The sequence below is a fragment of the Saccostrea cucullata genome, unplaced genomic scaffold (genome assembly GCF_032062105.1).
Source record: "Saccostrea cucullata isolate Sc308-1 unplaced genomic scaffold, CSIRO_AGI_Scuc_v1 ctg266, whole genome shotgun sequence".
Taxonomy (NCBI): Eukaryota; Metazoa; Mollusca; class Bivalvia; order Ostreida; family Ostreidae; genus Saccostrea; species Saccostrea cuccullata.
In genome coordinates this window covers 262,810-284,190 of record NW_026935351.1, presented here as the reverse complement: position 1 = coordinate 284,190, position 21,381 = coordinate 262,810, and the positions used below count along the sequence as shown (strand labels likewise).

At 36.1% G+C, this 21,381-nt stretch overlaps 1 protein-coding gene across 1 annotated transcript in view; it reads left to right on the top strand.

Annotated features, from left to right (window-relative positions):
- The first annotated feature begins 55 nt into the window (after positions 1-55).
- The window catches only part of LOC134242527 (E3 ubiquitin-protein ligase MYCBP2-like), a 52,303-nt gene continuing 30,977 nt past the window's right edge, over positions 56-21,381 (top strand). The window contains exons 1-35 of the mRNA XM_062724631.1: positions 56-325; positions 1,408-1,477; positions 2,168-2,395; positions 2,616-2,769; positions 3,012-3,193; positions 3,358-3,505; positions 3,734-3,846; positions 5,380-5,445; positions 5,653-5,749; positions 5,862-5,932; positions 6,033-6,174; positions 6,478-6,554; positions 6,657-6,867; positions 7,523-7,690; positions 8,153-8,308; positions 8,623-8,691; positions 8,871-9,134; positions 9,233-9,334; positions 9,588-9,704; positions 9,886-9,967; positions 10,077-10,191; positions 13,463-13,553; positions 13,641-13,772; positions 14,115-14,193; positions 14,312-14,386; positions 14,505-14,659; positions 14,825-14,950; positions 15,056-15,183; positions 15,384-15,475; positions 15,834-15,968; positions 16,137-16,220; positions 16,356-16,452; positions 17,040-17,232; positions 17,391-17,668; positions 17,894-18,124. Of these exons, the coding sequence (XP_062580615.1) occupies positions 201-325; positions 1,408-1,477; positions 2,168-2,395; positions 2,616-2,769; positions 3,012-3,193; positions 3,358-3,505; positions 3,734-3,846; positions 5,380-5,445; positions 5,653-5,749; positions 5,862-5,932; positions 6,033-6,174; positions 6,478-6,554; positions 6,657-6,867; positions 7,523-7,690; positions 8,153-8,308; positions 8,623-8,691; positions 8,871-9,134; positions 9,233-9,334; positions 9,588-9,704; positions 9,886-9,967; positions 10,077-10,191; positions 13,463-13,553; positions 13,641-13,772; positions 14,115-14,193; positions 14,312-14,386; positions 14,505-14,659; positions 14,825-14,950; positions 15,056-15,183; positions 15,384-15,475; positions 15,834-15,968; positions 16,137-16,220; positions 16,356-16,452; positions 17,040-17,232; positions 17,391-17,668; positions 17,894-18,124 (4,653 nt within the window). The 5' untranslated portion in view covers positions 56-200. The remainder of the gene's footprint in view (positions 326-1,407; positions 1,478-2,167; positions 2,396-2,615; positions 2,770-3,011; positions 3,194-3,357; positions 3,506-3,733; positions 3,847-5,379; positions 5,446-5,652; positions 5,750-5,861; positions 5,933-6,032; positions 6,175-6,477; positions 6,555-6,656; positions 6,868-7,522; positions 7,691-8,152; positions 8,309-8,622; positions 8,692-8,870; positions 9,135-9,232; positions 9,335-9,587; positions 9,705-9,885; positions 9,968-10,076; positions 10,192-13,462; positions 13,554-13,640; positions 13,773-14,114; positions 14,194-14,311; positions 14,387-14,504; positions 14,660-14,824; positions 14,951-15,055; positions 15,184-15,383; positions 15,476-15,833; positions 15,969-16,136; positions 16,221-16,355; positions 16,453-17,039; positions 17,233-17,390; positions 17,669-17,893; positions 18,125-21,381) is intronic.

Here is a 21,381-nt window from a genome sequence, read left to right as displayed (position 1 = left end):
TTGTATCATTTAAATATAATCGTTTTGTCAAAAAATTACCTTGCATACTCTTTACTTTCATTTCTTGCATGACATTATTTTACGTCGCTGTGAAATGACTAGCAAATACAAGTTATGAAAACTCGAAATCAAGAAAATATATGATGGGCGAAATGCAGAAATATATTGCTTTGGTAGATCAGTAAGAAAGTAGCTTGGAAATGGCGACCTTGCAGATTTCGCCAGCTTCAAGAAGTGAGCTGTCCAGGTTCCTAACAGGAGGCATCCTCAGGGATAAATTTCACAACCTGTTTCAGTGGTGCGATGAAGAGAACATCAAAAACAAGTACGTATGCAAGAGAAATGAGTAAACATACATTGAAATATATAAGGAAAACAATATGGCTGGACTGGAAATCTTACCCCAGGATCCCTGCATTACTTGTCAGGTGCTCTAACCATTGAGTTTTTCAGGCTGATGCCCTCAGTCCAGCCTAAATTCCAACCATTGCATCATTTTGAGATAAATAAGTACAAGTAATTTGATATAAATGTCAGGATAATAAAAAGAGATGTAACTGCATGTCTTCATTTTTTTTCTCTAGCCATAAAATATCCCATTATTAAATATTGACTCATTTGCTTGGCCTGTTTTCACTCCAATGGGTCTAAATAATGATCTTTTTTCTTTTCCACTTATTATTTTTATCAGAACGGACATTGCTGCCATAAAGAGACCTCTATTTGTAGTTTGCTGCTTTTAAACAAAACTCAAATTCTGAATCTTTAACATGTGGAGGAAGCTTGTGATTCCTTAAATTTCCATTCAATGGTGAAATAAAATTGTAAATTTAGATTTTAAAAATGTAGACTAATAGATTTGGGTTACATGAGGCCTCCCATTTCAATAGTCCCTGCCCACTGACATTAACCACGAAGACAGATGCACAAGATTTACAGGCACATTAGGCCTCTTTTGCTCCTGGCGTACCGCTTGGCGAAATATACATGCCGACAGAATGATCAAGAAATCAAATCAACTAACTTTCAAAGAGTTATTGTAGAGAAAACAAACGGAAATGGAAATATTACCGATATATTTTGATTGCGCTTTGAATATGAGTTTTATCTTATTTACTGCTACTACATATAACTTTTGTGCTTTTCTGTATGTTAAAGCTGAATCATATTTATGAAAAAGTAATGTATGCTTTCCAGGCTGTATTGCAATTTAATGTATGATAAGTTAGTACTTAGTAGTACTGTGTATTTTGGTCAATATGGCACTTGTATGATAAGTTATGTACCGGTATGTTGATTGTTGAGACAAGGACTGTATGACCTATTGACCTTTATTTGTCAGATATGTTTCACTGGAGCGCTTACAAAAGGTTTAACTGAATTTGAAATATTTTTTTTTTCTTTTAGAAAATTGAAAAATGATAAGAGAAAAGGAAAAAAGAAGTCCAAGAGCAAATCTAAGGAGAAGAAGAACAAGGTAAACAAAATGAGAAAAAACTTACATACAAAATTTGATATAGGATATGTGTATTTAAAATAGCAGGCTTCATATTTTAGCGGCTTTGGCGCAGACGAGGATGCGCTAATTCATGAATGCCACAAAGAATTCATTTATAGATAGGATATACGGCACAAAGATGTGTAGTGTTAATTCATGATTATGCCAACAACTCCCTATCCATTGATTGCACTATATTTTGAATACGCCAAATGTACATGTACAGTATCTTGATTTATATTTGTAGAATGTATAGAATGCTATACATCATTACTTGTATCATATAGTTTGAGTTTTAATTTATATTTGTAGAATATATAGAATCCTATACATCATTACATGTATCATATAGTTTGAGTCTTAATTTATATTTGTAGAATGTATAAAATGCTATACATCATTACATGTATCATATAGTTTGAGTCTTAATTTATATTTGTAGAATGTATAAAATGCTATACATCATTACATGTATCATATAGTTTGAGAAATTGCCTGCATTTGTAGATATCAATATAAAAGATTTCAAACAGGTTTCAAACATTCATTTAGCATGTATTTAAATGAGGAAGAAGATAAACTGAAAATAGATTTTAAAGGATTTAAATCAGATTCTTTTTTAAAAATATTATTATGTATTCATATCTTCTCAATCCCAATCTTTCTTAGCAAAGAGATAAAAGTCCTGAATCGACAGAGATCCATCGGATAAGCGTTGACCTTTACGCCAACCCTTCCCTGTTCACGGTGTATGCCGCAGTGAGACAGACCGTACTGGAACAATGCATGAACGAAGCCACCCAAATCTACCACGAGAGTGTGTCTCCAGCTACAGACTCCGACAGTGATGAAGAAGGGGAGGAAAAGTCCAAAGAACTGGCCATTAAACTGCCAAAGGTACTGTCTATCTGTATTTTCGAATAAGCTGAACACAGGTGATTTTTGTTTTTCAGTTTTTTTCATGCAGTGTTTTCACTTGTATTAATGGTAGCATGTAATACATGTATATACAAAATATATGGAGAAGCAGTTTTTTTGTAAGAACAAGTTGCTCTTATTTTATTATAGTGAAAGAGAAGAACTTTACACAATTATTAAATGTGATTTTTATTTATAGATTGTTGGTCTGGGTCTGTGTGGGGTTTTTGAGCTTATTAGGGAGACCAGGAACAAGTACCCTGAGCTTTGTATCAAGGCCCTGAGAGCTTTGTTAGATCTCTTACAGGGACAGTTCCCAGAGAGCATGAAGACGGAACCACTGGATGTTGTCTGTAAGTTCTTACCAGTAAACGAATTATCAGGTAAACTGTTGGAAAAAAAAAGATTGCAAGAGAAATCATGAATGATGTTCATGAAATATTTAGATAAATAAAAATATGAATTAATGTATGGAATGATTTAAATACGAATATCCGTATATATATTAACCATATGCTGTACGTTGGAAGTTAAATGCAGGGCAATATTAAAACAAATGTTAAAATGAAAGAATATGCATTTGGACTTATTGTAGCTGGACTGTTTGAGCTGTTGATGGAGTTGACCTGTAACCCCAGCCCTGACCCTGACCTGCCCTCATTGGCCTGTTCTTCCCTGATTAGTCTGGTCATTGCTCTGGGAGATACCAGTAAAATGCTCACTGCTGTGTCAGCCATCTTGATGAATCCCAGACCACAACTGTCCCATCAAATTATGGTTTGTGTTATTTTTATTGGAATAAAAACACACCTTATAAAAAGTTCATTTATACAAAGTAAATCATGAATTTTAGCTTTATTTGAACAAAATAACTAAATGTGTATATGTATTGTGGACTGTTGGGTGAAAAGACAAGTATAAACTGGTGCCCTTTTTGACAGGTGCCTGGTATCCTGACCCTACTACAGAGGAGTGTCCAGGCAGTACTTCTGGGTAAATCAGCACTACCTGATTGGTTCAGCCAGGGGATTAAGACAGCAGCCAGAATTGACAAGTTCCCAGTAGAAGCTTTAATGGGATATCACCACAGTAAGTGTAAACATAGGGGTGTCATTTGATTGAAAGCTGTTCATGATAAAAGGTACAAGAGGGAAGACAAAATGCATGATAAAAGTGTTTTGTGAAGGCATTTAACCTCTCATTTACGCTTTTATAGCCTAAGAGCATGATTTCGCAATAAACATGAATAAAACTTCATTTGTGTATTCTATGAATATAAAAATAGCAAACACTGATGTTTGACTTCTTCTTTTCCAGCCAATGGCCTGAATAACATTCCCAGTGCAATAGCCTGTGATGGACAATACCTGTATCTTCTCAACTCTAGTGGCCTTTTTAAAGTTGGATCTGGATATGGATCAACAATCAAGGTACCAAACCAGCTATGTACTATTAAATTTTGAATTCTTTAAGGTGACGATGGGGGTCTAGATTACTGTAAACCAACTTTTAATTGTGTGCTATAAATTTTCGCGAAGTTCAAGAGAGCCTCATCATTAGAATATTTCTTGCCGCAAACCACTCCTTAACTCTTTTCCCCCTGTTGCCACCATTTGACGCATTTGTGATTTCCCTAGAGTGTTTATCTGGCTGCCCCCTGAAGCCATTTTGACTGACTTGAAATGCCTGACCATTACATTTAGAACATGCTAATTAAGTACTTTAACATCATCAAAGTGTCACTTATTATATATCAATGTTTGGGGAATGGATTAAACTTTAGTATTGTCTAATTATTTTCTAAAAAATATTAATCTACAATTAACAATCTCTGTGTGAAACCAGGTAAAATGATTTTTTTCACAAAATGAACTAATCTTCATATTAATATCCTCACAATTAGTTAATTTTTCAATAAAACATACCAGTATACTTAGCTTATGATACCATACCATTTAAAAGGCTCATTATTTTTTTAATTATTAATAATTATGATAGTTTAATTAAAGGTAATTATCAGATCTTAAGCTAACTAAACTTCATTATCATGTTTGTACAATGACAGAATCAAATTGTTGTTTATAGAAATATTTATTTAGCTGACCATTTCTTGCTAAAGTCTCTTGAGGAAATATATTAATATCGTAACCAATGCCCAGATGTAAAAATGTGCTGAAAGTAGAATTTAGCACTCATGAAAATTCTGTGGTCGCCATTGTTGTTATTGTTCAAGATTCTCTGAAGTTTTGTCTTCTAATTTTCATTTTAATATTTTATTTCTATTAAATTCAACTTCAGAAATGATCTAAAACATTGTGAATGTTAATAAAACCCAAGGAATGGTTCATAAAATGCAATATAAAGGCTGAATTTTGCTTGTGAGAAGGCCCAATTTCTTCTTGTAAACAGACTGGGCGCCATTGTTTTCACACAGGTAAATCTCACGTGAATTCACACCAGATGTGACTTTACTAAATATAGAAACATTACCTAATGTGTAATACACATGATTGGCTGTTATTTTAGTGCTGAATTTATTTAGAAACAGGGGAAATCACAGAGCTATTTAGGGTTGTTGTGTGTATGCGTCAAAAGTCGTCAACAGGGAAATGGGGCATAGCGTCAAATGGTGGCATCAGGGGGTAAAGGATGTAATGCATCAGGGGGAAAAGAGTTAAAGTATCTGTGTCTATTAAGAACAGATTTATAAAAGGTTTGATTGTGAAAATTAATTGTCGCAAACTAGTTTTATTCCAGTAAATCGCGAAATAAAGTCATCGCAAATAAAAGTTGGTTTACAGTACATGCATTCTGAAGGATTTTTTGGGGGGTGGGGTTTAAAAATGAACAAAAATCCTAGCTCCCATGAAATCTTGTTCTCATTATAAATCATTGTATGATATTATGCAGTATGGAAGCTATAACAATTAGTCTTTTTCTGTAAATGTAGAATCTCTTTCTAGGGACATGTTTATCAACACAGAGAAGATTTTCCAGTGACTGTCAATGTCTGGCTAGCTTATGCAGGGGTAGGTAAAAGTTCTAATTTGTGAGTTTCAATAAATGGAATGAATGTTTATACAGTTTTATTGATGCAATTACTGTGGAAAATACAGGGAATTTAAATGAAAGATATTTGAAAGGTAGTCAAAAGCACCAGTTTAATATTGTTAATGTTTATAATAGATGTGCTTTACAGATCTGATACAAGAAAACACTTTTTTTCCTCTCTCCAGGGAAAGCTGTTTTGTAGAAGTGATGACAATGCTCATCCTCAGCTGTGTGTGGTGGATCCAAAATCTTTAGAAGTTCATTCTGCATGCAAACTGGATGGTGAGTGTATGAAAAGCATCCCTCATTTTTTTGTGCATGAAGAACACTGAAATTTATGTTCAAATTATGCTGTATGGATGGTATTCTAGTGTCTGCAAAAATTACATTACAGGGAAAAGCAATGGACCTAGTGCTTTGTTCAGTGATGGTGAATACATAGGTCAGATTGTTGCAGCAAAAGACGTAAGATGATTATTTGCTAGTACATGTATCTACAAATGTTTTACTCTCCATATGTCTCCCCTATCAATGATTTACTTTGTTTACTTTTGGTATTCTACAGGACACATTTGTAGTGAGAATGTTTGACCCTAACAAGACCCCTATGACAGTGGTCAATGAGATCCCCCTGAAACTGACAAGGAAGTGCCTGGAGGTGTTAGGTCAGTCAGGGTATGACAATGAAATCAACAGACACCCTATTGGTAAGTACAGGCAATTCTGTAACATAAAACAGTCTTCCAGTACGTGATGCATGCTCATTAGGAGCATATGCTGCATGAATTCACAAAGTAACTGAGTTTTAAATTTCAGCCTTTTTTTAATTAGTTAATTCTTTTGTAAGGAAATAGGAAAGGTATGTCAGATAAGCTTAATAACCATTTGAGATATCTTTGAAAAAATGAAAAGAGATCAAGAAAATGCACTGTTTTTGATTTTATTTTATAATAGTGTCATCTGCAACTCTGTAGGTGCATTGTAATTTGATGCGTCTTCTTTCTGTTTAGTGACATTTTTTGATGAAGAGTCAGCATGTATTACTGCTGGGAAGGAGTTTGCTCTCATCAGAACTGTTGGAGGAAAGGTAAAGTACATTTATGTATTGGAAACGCTTTGTCCTTGTTGCTACATGTACATTGTAAGAAATAGATAGTCAGGTAGTATTATATGTACATGTATATTGAAGGTGATTTACACTGGCAAGTCTCAGTGTCTTGGAATCAAACAAGGTGGACCTGCCCAAGGGAAGTGGGCGGAGCTGCCCATCACGAAGTCCCCTAAGATTGTTCAGGTGGTGACGGGTCACGAGGGACTGCATGCCCTGATGGTGGCTGAGGATGGTAGTGTATTCTTCGTGGGGACGTCTCGCAGGGGAGAAGATGGCGACGCCAGTGTCTGTAAGACAACTATACAATCAGTGCTTGTTTGTTCATCATAAATGCCTTGGAAATGAAATGCCTTTAAAGTAAATTATGCTCATGTCAAAATATTTTTATGCCCCCCTTCGAAGAAGGGAGGCCAATGCTTTGCTGCTGTCTGTCGGTCCACTTAGTTCCCTTCATTTTCTTCACAACCTTTGCATATACTGAAATGAAATTTGGTATACAGATTTATCAGATGAATATCTAGGTCAAAGTTTATTTTGGATGGAATCAAGCTATTTTTGACAGATTTATGCCCCTCGGACTTAGAAGAATTCTAATTATTTGCAGTTTCCATTCATTTTCTTTGCAGAGGTTGCACATGAAATGAAATTTAGTATACAGATTTATCAGATGAATATCTAGGTCAAGGTCTGTTTTGGGTATGATCACGCTATTTTTGACAGATTTATGCCCCTTGGACTTGGAAAAATTCCAATTTGGGGGAGGAGGGCATAAGTGTTTTACAAACATCCCTTGTTTTATCTGTCTTTTAGTGGGATCAAGTATGTTGGTTAAATTTTACATTATAATTCTCGTGGAAACTCTACCTCAGAGTCCTTCAGAGTAAATTTGATGATGATTGCAAGTAGATATTTGTTTTAACCATAAAAATTATTTACCTTCACAGCAAAAGCAAGGCGGCAACCAAAAGCTGTAAAACCACGTAAGATGATCCGCATAGAGTCGAGAACCATCGTGTACGCCGCCTGTAACAATGGCAGCAGTGCCGTGGTGACCAGAGAGGGGCAGCTGTTTATCTTTGGCAAGGATACCACATTCTGTGATCAGAGCAGTGGTAAGGATTCAAAATACTTCATTTGCTTTACTGAAATTTTTGAAAACTGGTTGGTTATTATTACCAATCATATAATGGTCTTTCAATTATCATTATTATGTTTTTTATGAAGTTCAAGTTACTGTATGCAGTGACAGGGAAATTCTATGTATATAGCGTTAATTAATCCCACTGGGAAAAAGTACATCTAAAGTTGTGTTTTAGAGTTATTTTTACTTACTCTGACAAGAATTACATTTCCTTGAATTTTTAATTCATGCTTTCCTGATTTTAACATGATATGATTATTGAAATTTAGCCTTGTGTATATTCGTACTCTGTTTGATTATGTAGAGCCTTGACCACATTTCACTAAAATTTTGTCCCCATTACAACAAATGAATAACTATCTCACGAAAACAGGTGTGAAAATTAAGTGATCTACAGTATATTATGACCAAGTTATATTGTTACCTTATTTAGGGTTAGTGACAGAGCTGAAGAAATATGAAATAACCCAGGTTGCTTTGGGAAAAGCTCATGTGGTAGCCCTAAGTGGTAAAGGTCAAGTGTTCACATTTGGAATCAACAACAAGGGGCAGTGTGGCAGAGATTTCCCGTCCGCAGCCAGCAGAGAAGGTCAGGGGAACGTTACATGATGAAATATGACATAATTTAAATCCTCAAATTTTAATACTATTTCATCTTTGACCACAAGAAAAAGAATATGTCAAAATGAACTATAAATTGCAGAGACACAAAAATTAGAAACTTCAATACATCCTTCAAAGAGCCAGATTGTACAAATTTATTTCAAGACTCGAAGAAATAAAGAGTTGCATGTTAATCAAATTGATTAAATTTTATAGGCCCAAAGCTAACTGCATTAAGAATACACTTGTTTATAAATTAGACGAAATGCTGTTGTACTAATTTCTCCTTTGTTTTGATAGTGATCAACAATGTGACAATGGCTGACGAGGAAGAGGAGACAGAACCAGATGAGAATATCTGCCCTCCAGGTAGGCACACTTAGCTACAGTGGACTTTTTTTGTTTGCCAATAATTTTCTTATTATTCATTATTGAATGATTTCCATATATTCCCAACAGGGTTTTGTCCCTTAGATTAGTTTGAATATTAGATTGATATTTTCAACAAACAAGTGAATGCACCTGTTTATTTTTGTTTATGTTTCAAGGTAAACACCGATGGAAACATGACCGCTGTATGCTGTGTTCTGTGTGTGGGAAGTGTACTGGATACGGGGTGGACTGTGTACATCAGGGTCAGGGGGACAGGAACCCCGGGACAGAGTGTGGGTGTGGAGCCGGAGACTCAGGGTGTTCTGAGTGTGGGATCTGCCGTAACTGTGCCGTAGAAGTTCCGGACATGGATGGAGATGACATTGACAGACAAATACTAGAGAAAAGTAAAGAACTACTCAGCATAGATCTTATGCTAGGTATTAACACTTCTGCAGAGGGTTTGGTCAATTTGACGAAAAGTATCTTGCTGTTTTCTCTCGATAACATAAGTAATATTTATATGTTTGATTTTTAGGCAAAAATGTTCCATCACACTTAGAGCAGTTTTTTAAATCTCTTGATGCTACACATCTGAAGAAAAAACTTCTGAACTTGAAAGGAGGAAAGAACAAGAAAGGTAAGTGCTTCATACCTGCTACACGTACAATGCATGGTTGTACACATTTAATTCTTTATGCAACATAATATAAATAAATTTTATCAGAATACATACAGATGTTCATTTGATCAAGCGACTTCAGAAGTAAATTGAATGCATTAGTGAATAGGATGGCATTTAAGTATAATTTGAGAAACTTGAGTTCATTTTGAGTTTATTTTTTAGTAAGAGGTGTATGTATTAATAAGATCTGCCTTTTTCCCCTGACCAGATATGACAGACCAGGAAGCTGACTACACCAAGTCCAGCAGTCTCCCTCCCACAGAGTTAGACATAGGCCGCCCCGATAACCCAGCTGTACAGATCGCTTGTGGACAGCATCACACTGGTACATAGGAAAAAGTTAAAAATTGCTCTGAAACTTTAAAATATACATTAATCCTCTAGGAAATTAGCAGATACATGACTGTAATAAAAAGCTCTGGAGGATAAAGTTCATCTTCAATGTTTGGTAAAACTATATACAGTGCCGAATGGCATAACAATGATGCCTGTATTTTGTCTTGCAGTTGTGCTCCTACAGAATGGAGAGGTCTATACATTTGGCAGTAACCAGTATGGCCAGTTAGGACAAGGGGACACTTCTGTCAAGTAAGTGGACGTGTATTGATTAAACTCTGAACAAGGAGTAGTTGTGATAATTGATCTAGAAGCAAAGTCACTTACATGTATTACAGAAACAATATCTGTGTTATTTTAGGGGCTGTCCTGTATTGGTACCACTCCATCACCCTGCTGTTCAGGTGGCAGCCGGAAGCCACCACACTGTGGTTCTTTTGAACAATGGACAGGTGTACACATTTGGAAACCATGAAGTAAGACATCTCTAATGGTATCTTGAGAAACCCTGAGTAAAGATAAGAAGTTTTAAAATATTGACAGTTTATGTAGAAGGATCAATTTTTAGGTCACCTGAGTAAACTCAGGTGACCTATTGCTATCTGTTTTCGTCCGTCGTCGTGCGTTAACATTTGAACATTTTCAGCTTCTTCTCTGCAACCACTGAACCAATTTCAACCAAATTTGGCACAAAGCATCTATGGGTGAAGGGGAACAAAAATTTTGAATTTCATGATCCCTGCCCCCCTGGGGCCTGAGGGGTGGGGCCAAAACCACTAAAATTAATGCAATCTTTAAAAATCTTCTTCTTTACTCCTGGACATCAAGCAGTCAAACTGTTTGCATGATTGTAATTGTGAAATTCATGGCCCTGGGGTCAGGGGTTCTAGAGCTAGGGGGGGGCTAAATAAGTAGGTAGTGAAAATGCATTATTTCTTTGAAAATCTTCTTCTCTGCTCCTGGGTATTAAATAAACCAACAAAGTACATAGTTATGATGAGCAAGAGTGCCTCTACCAAAATTGTGAATTTTATGGCCCCAGGGTCAGGGATTCTGGTGTTAGGGCGGGGCTCTATTGATTATATAGTGAAAATACATGAATTCTTTGAAAATCTTCTTCTCTGCTCCTGGGTATTAAATAAACTAACTAAGTACATAGTTATGATAAGCAAGAGTGCCTCTACCAAAATTGTGAATTTTATGGCCCCAGGGTCAGGGGTTCTTGTTTTAGGGTGGGGCTCAAATGATTATATAGTGAAATGCATGAATTCTTTGAACATCTTATCCTTTGCTCCTGGTTAATATGCTAATGATTTAATTACATATTTAAGGCCAGGATTTATTTTATTTTCAGTTTTACAAACCCTCCGCTCAAGGTTTTGAATTTTTAGAAAAAAATAAAACAATTTTTTTCTTTCCGATGTCAAATTTGAGTCGGGATCGAGATTTCAAATTTACGAACTTGCACTTCCGGTTTTACGATGAAACGGCGGGTAAATAAAGCTAGATCTGAGAAGATAGCTTGGTTTAGTGTAAAATTCATCGATAAGAGTGCCATTCAAAACGTTTCACCCGTTCAAAGGACAAATAAAATGCTGACAACTTTGTTGCACAATGACATGCTGGTGAGATAATTATGGATTCGTTTCAAAAGTAACTGTAAATTATTTTCATCCCCCAGGTTTTAAACTGCCCGTGGTAGCTATTGCATATTGCCAGGGACATTGTTTAGGTCTCTGTTATAGCTTACAGTCTAAGCATCATTCTTCAGAAAAGGGTTGCTTATGCATCAGATGTAATGAATAAAAGGGAGAAGTGAAGTCCATTTGAGGAAGAAATAAACAATAACCTGAAGTGAAGAAATAAAAAAAATTCAACTATTAAAAGGCAAGAATATACAAATATATACAGGCATGTAGTATCATTTGTATCAGCCAGAAAAATTATTTTACACCTAATTGAAAAAATGTTGACCCTACTCCCCAATACTTCCTGTCTGTTTTATGATAGGAATTATTATTTTAGGCATCAAGTAAATTTTAGAACAATGTCTACACATTCACCTAACACATATTAAAAAATGAAGATATATTGAAAGACTTTTAAAGAATTGATTTTTATACCCCCCGCAAACGAAGTTTGGGGGGGTATATAGGAATCACCTTGTCCGTCTGTCTGTCTGTCCGTCTGTCTGTCTGTCCGTCTGTCCGTCCGTCTGTCCGTCTGTCTGTCTGTCCGTCTGTCCGTCTGTCTGTGCAATCGTGTCCGGTCCATATCTTTCTTACAGAGGGACATTAGAATCTACTACTCCACACTAAGATTGCTCATAACCTAAGGGTGTGTCATGACCTTGACCCAAGGTCATTTGGGGAAGTTCAAGGTCACTGGAAGAAAAATTTCATAATTCGTGTCCGGTCCATATCTTTCTTATGGATAAACTTGGTAGGTTCTCATTTCACACAAAGATTGCCCATGACCCAAGGGTGTGTCATGACCTTGACCCAAGGTCATTTGGGGAAGTTCAAGGTCACTGGAAGAAAAATTTCATAATTCGTGTCCGGTCCATATCTTTCTTATGGATAAACTTGGTAGGTTCTCATTTCACACAAAGATTGCCCATGACCCAAGGGTGTGTCATGACCTTGACCCAAGGTCATTTGGGGAAGTTCAAGGTCACTGGGAGAAAAATTTCAAAATTCATGTTTGACACATATCTTTTATGGATAAACTTGGTAGGTTCTCATTTCACACAAGGATTGTCCATGACCCTAGGGTGTGTCATGACCTTGACCCAAGGTCATTTGGGGAAGTTCAAGGTCACTGGAAGAAAAATTTCATAATTCTTGTCCGGTCTATATCTTTCTTATGGATAAACTTGGTAGGTTTTCATTTCACACAAAGATTGCCCATGACCCAAGGGTGTGTCATGACCTTGACCCAAGGTCATTTGGGGAAGTTCAAGATCACTGGAAGAAAAATTTCATAATTCGTGTCTGGTCCATATCTTTCTTATTGATAAACTTGGTAGGTTCTTATTTCACTCAAAGATTGCCTATGACCCAAGGGTGTGTCATGACCTTGACCCAAGGTCATTTGGGGAAGTTCAAGGTCACTGGAAGAAAAATTTTATAATTCATGTTTGATACATATCTTTATTATGCAAAAACTTACTTCTGAAAAACCCAACGGGGGTATTTTGTCCCGATTGGACAGTTCTAGTTTAAAATATATTTTGATCAACATCACAAAATTTATATAACTGGCCCAAACTGGCAGATGATGAAATAAGCAATTAAATGTTCTACTTTCCTATTTGTGAGCATTATGTGTCCAGTGGTAAGGAGCCTATTAGGATAGCATAAAAAAAGAATGTACAAATGTTAATAATTGATTTATCAAAAAAATTTATTTCCTTTTCCTTCGGGACTTTTTTATTCTCATGTTCATAACTAAACCTAAACATAAAAAAAATGCTGGCCTTATAATGAAGAAAGGGGCCTCTTTCAAAATAGATAATTTCAGGGCTGCTGGGTCAGGGGTACCAAGGGGGTACTTTGACTAAAAATAAATTAATGCTTTGAAATCTGCCCTTTGATAAGCAATGGTGCCTCTTTCAGAATTTGTGAATTTCATGGCTTTTGGCTTAAAACACGAACCAAATACAATCGCTGGAAAGTTGTTACATGATACTCAGGTGACCTATAAGGCCCGTGGGCCTCTTGTATTATTTGTTTATTGTATTAACAGAAGCATGCCTTGGGTAGAGCAGGACCAGATGAGGCTGGGGCTATGTCAAAGAAGGCGTGGTATGCTGTACCAGGCCCTGTACCAAGTATAGGTAGGTTTCGCTTTTTGTATTACCATAAAGTTATGATAAAATAATCAATGCATTATGACATTTTGTTATCTTTGATTTCTGTTGTAGGAGCTCGTTATGGCAGGAGAGCCACCTGGATCGGAGCTAGTGGGGACCAAACCTTCCTCAGAATTGACGAGTCCCTCATCAATGCACACATCCTCGCAGCCTCCAAAGTGTTTGCCAACCAGAAAAGCATAGGTATTTGATAATGTTGGACCGAAATATAAAATGTAAAGAAACATGTTAGGAAAATTTGGATATCTTTTATCTGATACATTACTTTTATTTTTAATATGAAAAATGGTAATAGTACTGTAGATCACTAAATTTTCGCGACACCTTATTTTCGCGAGATAGTCATTGACTATTTATTAGCGAGACAAAATTTTCACGAATTGTGGTCATTGCTCTATATAATCTTAAGGAATTCTATTATACGCGAGAATGAAATTTTCGCGAGCATCCTGTCTCGCGTAATAACGCGGAAATTAAAGTTCTCGCGAATAAAAAGTGATTTACAGTATTTGCTTGCCTTTGCAGGTTTGATCCCTATTGGGGAAGAGAATACTGCCTTGATGAAATGTTTGATGATAAGCAAGGTGGATGGTAGCTGTCGCAGGTAATGGTCATTTGAAATATCTTGCATATGTTAAAAGAAGCACAAATAATTTGAAAATATCATGGATTTTAAAAGAGGTACTAGTTCCTTATACAATTAATTCTGTGTTTGTTTTCAGTCTTGGAGGTGCTGAACAAGATGATCTCTCTAAGCATGCTGTGTGTTTGGATCCAGTGTATGATGTGTTATGGAGGTAAGACAGTGACAAGCCAATTTTCTTTCATTAACACATATAAATGTTAAAAGTTCATAAAAATTTCAAATATCTGTTGTGACTTACAAAGTTATATTTTCCGCGCTTTCTATCCTAGCTACCTTCCTAGCAGTCATGAGGTGACCTGCTACAACTGCTTAGCTTCGGAGGCCAGAACGTTGACCCCATGTGACCTTTTCAAACCTGAGTTAGCAGTTCCTGTCAGAACAGGCTGTAACACCACTAGATCTCACTGTGCTCTACATATGTTAGGTAAACAATGAAGTTAATTTTATTAGATAAAATCTAAAGTTAAAAAAAAAATCAAAAGATTGTGTGAGCTGTCTGTACATTAGAGCAGTACTATACAAGTGGCTAATTAAAATATTTACAATATTTGACAATAGATACACAAGAAAGTATGAACTTTATTTGTAGGTTGTTTGGATGTTTTAACAATGGCTCAAAAAGCTAACCTAACAGTTGTTGAGGAAACTAAAGAAAAGCAGACAACTTCCAAAGTTTACACCAAGGATGATTTCACTGTTGTGAATAGATTTGAAAGTAAGTTTACTAATAAATATTTTCTTGATGAATTGAGGAAATATGGTGAATATTGACACATGGACTCTATTAGCAACAGATGTTACATATAACTGTACCTTTCAGGTCATGGAGGTGGTTGGGGGTATTCTGGACACTCCATTGAGGCTGTGAGGTTTATGTCAGACACAGACATTCTCCTGGGAGGGTTTGGGCTGTTTGGAGGAAGGGGAGAGTACTACGGAAGGATCAAGGTCTGTAAACCAACCCATTACTGAAAATAAAATTACAGATATTTATTGATATGTTGTGCATCTTATTTTTCTTGACATTTATTCTCAAGCAAATATATGAAAGGAATGTTGTAGCATAAATTCAAATGTTGAAGCAGTGATGAAATTTTAAATTATGCTGTATGGTAATTTTGACAAATAATGATATAAACTTTTGCCAGCTGTTTGATCTGGGCCCTGATGGGGGTGACAATGAGGGGGATGGAGAACTTATTGGGGAGACAGATGAAGTGGCATTCGAGTGTGGAGCCAGGTCAGTCAGTCAGTAGTCCTGAATGGATAACTTTTATTTGAAATTATTTATTTGTGGCATTCAATCAATAGTTAGATGTAAAAACAAGTGTATTGATGTCAATGCTTTAAAATAAGATTTAAGCAAGAATTTCATGATTATCAACTGGGATTTATGTAATTGACAGTTTAGTATACTTACCTCAGGTCATCCAGGGTCCATGGTTAATGTGTTTTATCTTACTATGTTTAAATGCTTTGAGGAGTTATGAAGATCATATTTTAAAACAAAAATCAATAAATGAAAAGTATGATATGTGTATTTTAGATTCATGACAATTTATGGCACTGAGCTATACAAATGTATCTTAATTTTACAGAGAGAAGCATGCGATGCTGTTTGATGAACCTATCCCTATCCATGCTAACTCGTGGTATGTAGCCTGGGCCAGAATATCCGGGCCGAGCTCTGACTGTGGCTCTACAGGACAATCTATGGTTACTACAGAGGACCAGTGAGTAACCCATTTTAGATTTATCTCCTTATCAATAGCTGCTCTTACAAGATGTCAAACATAATGACTTAATTTAGAGAAAGATCTTCATGTATGTTGTTAACTATATATTTCATTAAATAAGAATGTGTAAATTGTATGCATTAAAATGTCAATTTCTTGCATTAGAGTTGTCTTCAAATTCAAAAGTTCAAAGAAGTCTAACAATGGAACTGATGTGAATGCAGGTCAAATCCCACAGTTGTTGTACAGGTTTGTAAATTTGTTGTCAGCCATCATTCAAACAAATGAAAAAAATCAAAAATAAACTTATTGTACAACTTCAGATGTGACTTCTCACATTCCTACATGTGTTGGAAGTATCTAAAAGATAAATGTCTTTTTCAGATTGCCATCGAGGGACAGCCCTGGAACACCAAGAAAAGTAGATCATACAGAAGCTGCCCACATCCTCAGCTCAGAGTTCTCATGCTCTGTTTCACCTGTAAGTAGGTCATAATCTACCCACATCCTCAGCTCAGAGTTCTCATGCTCTGTTTCACATGTAAGTAGGTCATAATCTACCCACATCCTCAGCTCAGAGTTCACATGCTCTGTCTCACCTGTAAGTAGGTCATAATCTGCCCACATCCTCAGCTCAGAGTTCACATGCTCTGTCTCACCTGTAAGTAGGTCATAATCTACCCACATCCTCAGCTCAGAGTTCACATGCTCTGTTTCACCTGTAAGTAGGTCATAATCTACCCACATCCTCAGCTCAGAGTTCACATGCTCTGTCTCACCTGTAAGTAGGTCATAATCTACCCACATCCTCAGCTCAGAGTTCACATGCTCTGTCTCACCTGTAAGTTTCATAGTATAGATATGTGTTTGCAATAGGACAACTGTGAAAAGTGCTTAACATTTACTCTTTTTTAGAGTATGAAAATCAGCTGAAATACCTATGAGTTTACTCCTAAAAATTATCAAGTGATTGTCATTGTACAGTTGGCTGTTTTGAAACCTGAAAAATCATATGATTTATTAAATACAATGGAATTTAGAAATTGATCCGTGTATTTTTTTCTACAGGATAATTTTGAGGCACTTCAGAAGTTGTTGGAGTGGAGTTGGACTTCTTTTAACACTGCCCTACTGGAGACAGATGGCCTAAAGGGAGATAACTTAGCAGCAGCCCTGGCAGATATCCAGAGACTTGTGTACATCACTAGGGCATGTCTGAGGCTCATCAAAACCTATGTCACACAGATCTATCCAAATGGAGGTAACTATGTTAACATGTATTTTTTGTGAACTTGTACAATATCACATAAAAAGTGAAAGGCCAAATGTCATAAATTAGTACAGTGTATATGTATATGTGAATATGAAAGTCAAATTTACTTAATTAAATTCTGACATTCAATTTTCATTTTCTTTTAGCATCTAGTCAAAAAGCTGTAACAGAAACCGTGAAGTTAGCTGAGTGTATAGGAGACACACAAGACCTGCTGAAGACCATTTTGGCTGACGAGGTCAAGGCCGCATCCAAGGTCAAAATGTTCCTGACAGAACCAGGAAAGAGGGAGGAGTTCCTTCCCTTGAAAGAAGAAATCCTGAAGGAGTGTCATCAGACATTTTGTGCTTGCTTTCATGCTTTCTTCCCAACAGGAAATCTCAAGTGGCACTGTCTTTGTGATCTTCTGATACAGTTAGAACCAGTGAGTTGTTGTATTATATATGTCACCTGTAAGATTGAAAGAGGAAATTGTATTGATTCTTTGTAGACATATTTTAAAAGTGTAGAAGTTCAAAAGACAAAACAATTCAAAGGACTTGGATTATAATGCAAGAATATAGAAAACCATGTATTGATAATTAATTTGTACTGAAAGTAGTAAGAATTGTAAATGCCATACTTGACTTGAATTGATTAATTTTTCTAGGATATGGTGAATGTGTCTGGCTACAGTCGTCTCCTTGCTGCTGTAATGGAGGCCATGTGTCACCCCACCATCAAGATAACCAGTATCATGCCAATCAACTGTCAGCCCGCCACGGAAGAAATTCTCCGACGCCAGTCCGACATCATGGATGATAACACCAACAGTGTGGCCAGGATGGGGGAGGTCCATCGATTCCCCATACTCGTCAGTCACATGACTTCCCGCGTGGAGGTAAGCCAGTGGTGGATCTAAAAATGTTGATGTCTTACTTCTTACTAATAGTCAAGTAGAACTAATTTGTTTTCTAGTATAATCAGACATGTAGATAGTGTCTATGCTACATCTAGTGTTTTGTAAAGATGTAAATTTTTACTTTATTTTTTGTATAATATATACAATGTTTAAATCTGCAAATAATCAAACAGACATGTACATGTATACACACATTTAATTATCTTTAAGAAGGTTTTTTCAGTGTTGTTGTTTATTAAGATATCATCATACTAATCTAAATTCAAACGCTGAACAATAACATTTAAAAGAAAAAAAGCAACATTAGTATAGTATTTTAACTATTTACTGAATGTATTATAAGATATGAGATGCTTCCTCCTTTGTTATGTACATTGTATGTTACTTTCTCTGTAAAGTGATATGTTCTTACTTCTCTTCAATTTTGACATGCTTTGGTTTTATTCTTGTGCAGAATTTTTCTAGGATTGTGTTAGATCTTCATGAATATGTGAGTTTAGCCTCAAAGTAATCCACTTGCTGAGAAATCTCTATAAAGCTTTTACATTAACTGTAAATCTAGAGATTGATTAGTGTTTATCAGGATGGTTGGACAGAGTCAGAGAGGTGTATGTAATAGGACAAAAGAACGCTTCCTTAACATAATCGTTGCTTTATGCTGAGTATCTGTTGTTCATGATTTGTGTTAAAAGCAAAATATTTTCAGTTCTTTGTTTTTCTTTATTTATCAGTTGACAGCTTTCCACAAAGAGGTAACAATTCAGATAGGAGTTATTGCCCTTGGCATGCTTTTGTTGTACTTGTCCAAGATTCCATCATTAAGAGTTTATCATCCTGCCTTATGCAAGCTATCATCATTGATGGTGTATTAATATTAGCTTTCCCTAGTAAAATTTCCATTTTGAGAGCTTTGATCACACCATATTCACATGAAATTACAAATTTTACTCATAACATTTGTGTTTGATCCCAATTTGAGTGAGAATCGACCAGTAGAATTTTCCTGTAGTTTTAACCATATTTTTATAATGGAGATTTTGCTTGTACTTAAAAAATTGAAGTGTTCATAGCTGTTTTCTCTTTTATACATAATTTTTAGGTCACCTGAGTAACTCAGGTGACCTATTGCTATCCGTTTTCGTCCGTCGTGCGTCGTGTGTCGTGTGTTAACATTTGAACATTTTCAGCTTCTTCTCTGAAGCCACTGAACCAATTTCAACCAAATTTGGTATACTGCATCTATGGGTGGAGGGGAACAAAAATTGTGAATTTCATGGTCCCCGCCCCCCTGGGGCCTGAGGGGTGGGGCCAAAACCACTAAAATTAATGAAATTTTAAAAAATCTTCTTCTTTACTCCTGGACATCAAGCAGGCAAACTATTGGCATGAATGTAATGAGCATTGAGTCCTCTACCAAAATTGTGAAATTCATGGCCCCAGGGTCAGGGGTTCTAGTGCTAGGGTGGGGCTCTATAGATTATAAAGTGAAAATGCATTATTTCTTTGAAAATCTTCTTCTCTGCTCCTGGGTATTAAATACACTAACTAAGCTCATAGTTATGATGAGCAAGAGTGCCTCTTCCAGATTTGTGAATTTCATGGCCCCAGGGTCAGGGGTTCTGGTGTTAGGGCGGGGCTCTATAGATTATATAGTGAAAATGCATTATTTCTTTGAAAATCTTCTTCTCTGCTCCTTGGTATTAGATAAACTAACTAAGCTCATAGTTATGATGAGCAAGAGTGCCTCTTCCAGATTTTGGAATTTTATGGCCCCAGGGTCAGGGGTTCTGGTGTTAGGGCGGGGCTCTAGAAACTATATAGTGAAAATGCATTATTTCTTTGAAAATCTTCTCTGCTCCTGGGTATTAAATACACTAACTAAGCACATAGTTATGATGAGCAAGAGTGCCTCTTCCAAAATTGTGAATTTTATGGCCCCAGGGTCAGGGGTTCTGGTGTTAGGGCAGGGCTCTATAGATTATATAGTGAAAATGCATTATTTCTTTGAAAATCTTCTTCTCTGCTCCTGGGTATTAGATAAACTAACTAAGCACATAGTTATGATGAGCAAGAGTGCCTCTTCCAAAATTGTGAATTTTATGGCCCCAGGGGTCAGGGGTTCTGGTGTTAGGGCGGGGCTCTATAGATTATATAGTGAAAATGCATTATTTCTTTGAAAATCTTCTTCTCTGCTCCTGGGTATTAGATGAACTAACTAAGCACATAGTTATGATGAGCAAGAGTGCCTCTTCCAAAATTGTGAATTTTATGGCCCCAGGGTCAGGGGTTCTGGTATTAGGGCGGGGCTCTATTGATTATATAGTAAAAATACATTTATTCTTTGTAAATATTTTTCTTTGCTTCTGGGTTTTAAGCCAATGATCCAAGTAAATATATATATTTATGATGAAGAAAGGTGCATCTAGCAAAGTGGTTTTTAATGCCCCCAGGGTCAAAGGGGGGGGGGGGGGGTTACATAGCCTGAAAATAAATTAATGCTTTGAAATCTGCTCTTTGGTATTAATCAACCATTTTATGATAAAATTTGCAAAATTTTGAAATATATGGCCCTGGGTCAGTGGTTCCTTTGGGGTGAGGTGCACAACTGGTTATAAAGTGGAAGTGCATTTTCTCTTTGTTACTCTGATCTACCTCTGGGTATTAAGTAAATAGAGTAAGCATGCTAAGTTGATAATTATGATAAGCAATGGTGCCTCTTTCAAAATTGTAAATTGTGAATTTCATGGCCTCCGGTTTAAACAGGAACCAAATTTAATTGTTTGAAAGTTGTTGCACAATACTCAGGTGACCTATAAGGCCCGTGGGCCTCTTGTTTATGTTTAATGTGTGATGAGGTATAAAGATAATTCAAATTTTTGCTTTAGTTTAGTAATACAAGTATTTTAAAAACCCACACTTATTCAGGGACTCGCATCATATTACAGATGACATTTGGTATTCACTTTATCTATCTGCTTGTCCGTTTAAAACACTCTGGAATCAAAGGCTTGAAATCATCTTCACCACTTTGTATTCATTATATTGATCGAGAAGTTATGACTTGAGTATATGTTTATATACCCTATAGTCTTCAGATTCAAAGTCACATTTAGCTTCTTGAAGTACTTGTGACACTACCTAAATTTACTTGTTGCTTAACTGTCAGGTCATTAATGTAAAGGTTAAAAAAGGTCAGAATTGTGTCAATATACCAAGTTACCAAATATGACTTTGCC